At 69.3% G+C, this 472-nt stretch overlaps 1 protein-coding gene across 1 annotated transcript in view; it reads left to right on the top strand.

The window, feature by feature from the left end:
- The first annotated feature begins 215 nt into the window (after positions 1 to 215).
- RUVBL1 (RuvB like AAA ATPase 1) overlaps positions 216 to 472 on the top strand; it is a 24689-nt gene continuing 24432 nt past the window's right edge. Inside the window, exon 1 of the mRNA XM_019504945.1 lies at positions 216 to 431. Coding sequence (XP_019360490.1) covers positions 291 to 431 — 141 coding nt within the window. The 5' untranslated portion in view covers positions 216 to 290. The remainder of the gene's footprint in view (positions 432 to 472) is intronic.

The following is a 472-nucleotide window of genomic DNA, read 5'->3' as shown; positions in this document are numbered from 1 at the left end:
TGAGGCAGTGGCCTTTAATGTCCCGCAGAACCTTCCTTCTCCGGCCACCCCGTGCAGAGCAAGGGGGTGGCGCGGACCCTTTTAAACAACGCACAAGCGGAAGTGGATGGGCGGGTTCTAAGGAAAAACAACCCCGCGTTGTGACAGATGCGAGCAAGCCCCAATTAGCAGCCACGCTGGCGCAGAGGAACCCAATGGCGGCGCGGGGGGCGGGGCCGGGACCGTAGCGCCGGCCGCCTAGGTAACGCGCGGGCCGCGTGGGAACCGTCGCCGCCGCCGCTGTTGTCGCCATGAAGATCGAGGAGGTGAAGAGCACGTCGAAGACGCAGCGCATCGCGGCGCACAGCCATGTCAAGGGGCTCGGCCTGGACGACAGCGGCGCCGCCAAGCCCGCGGGCGCCGGGCTCGTGGGGCAGGAGAACGCGCGCGAGGTCCGCGACCCCCGCCCCTCCCCCACCTCGCCCCTCCCCTG

This window comes from Gavialis gangeticus, unplaced genomic scaffold, assembly GCF_001723915.1.
Source record: "Gavialis gangeticus isolate Ggan-Ray unplaced genomic scaffold, GavGan_comp1, whole genome shotgun sequence".
In the NCBI taxonomy this organism is placed as follows: Eukaryota; Metazoa; Chordata; order Crocodylia; family Gavialidae; genus Gavialis; species Gavialis gangeticus.
The sequence above is the reverse complement of the archived record's forward strand: the minus strand, read 5'-3'. Positions and strand labels throughout refer to the sequence as shown.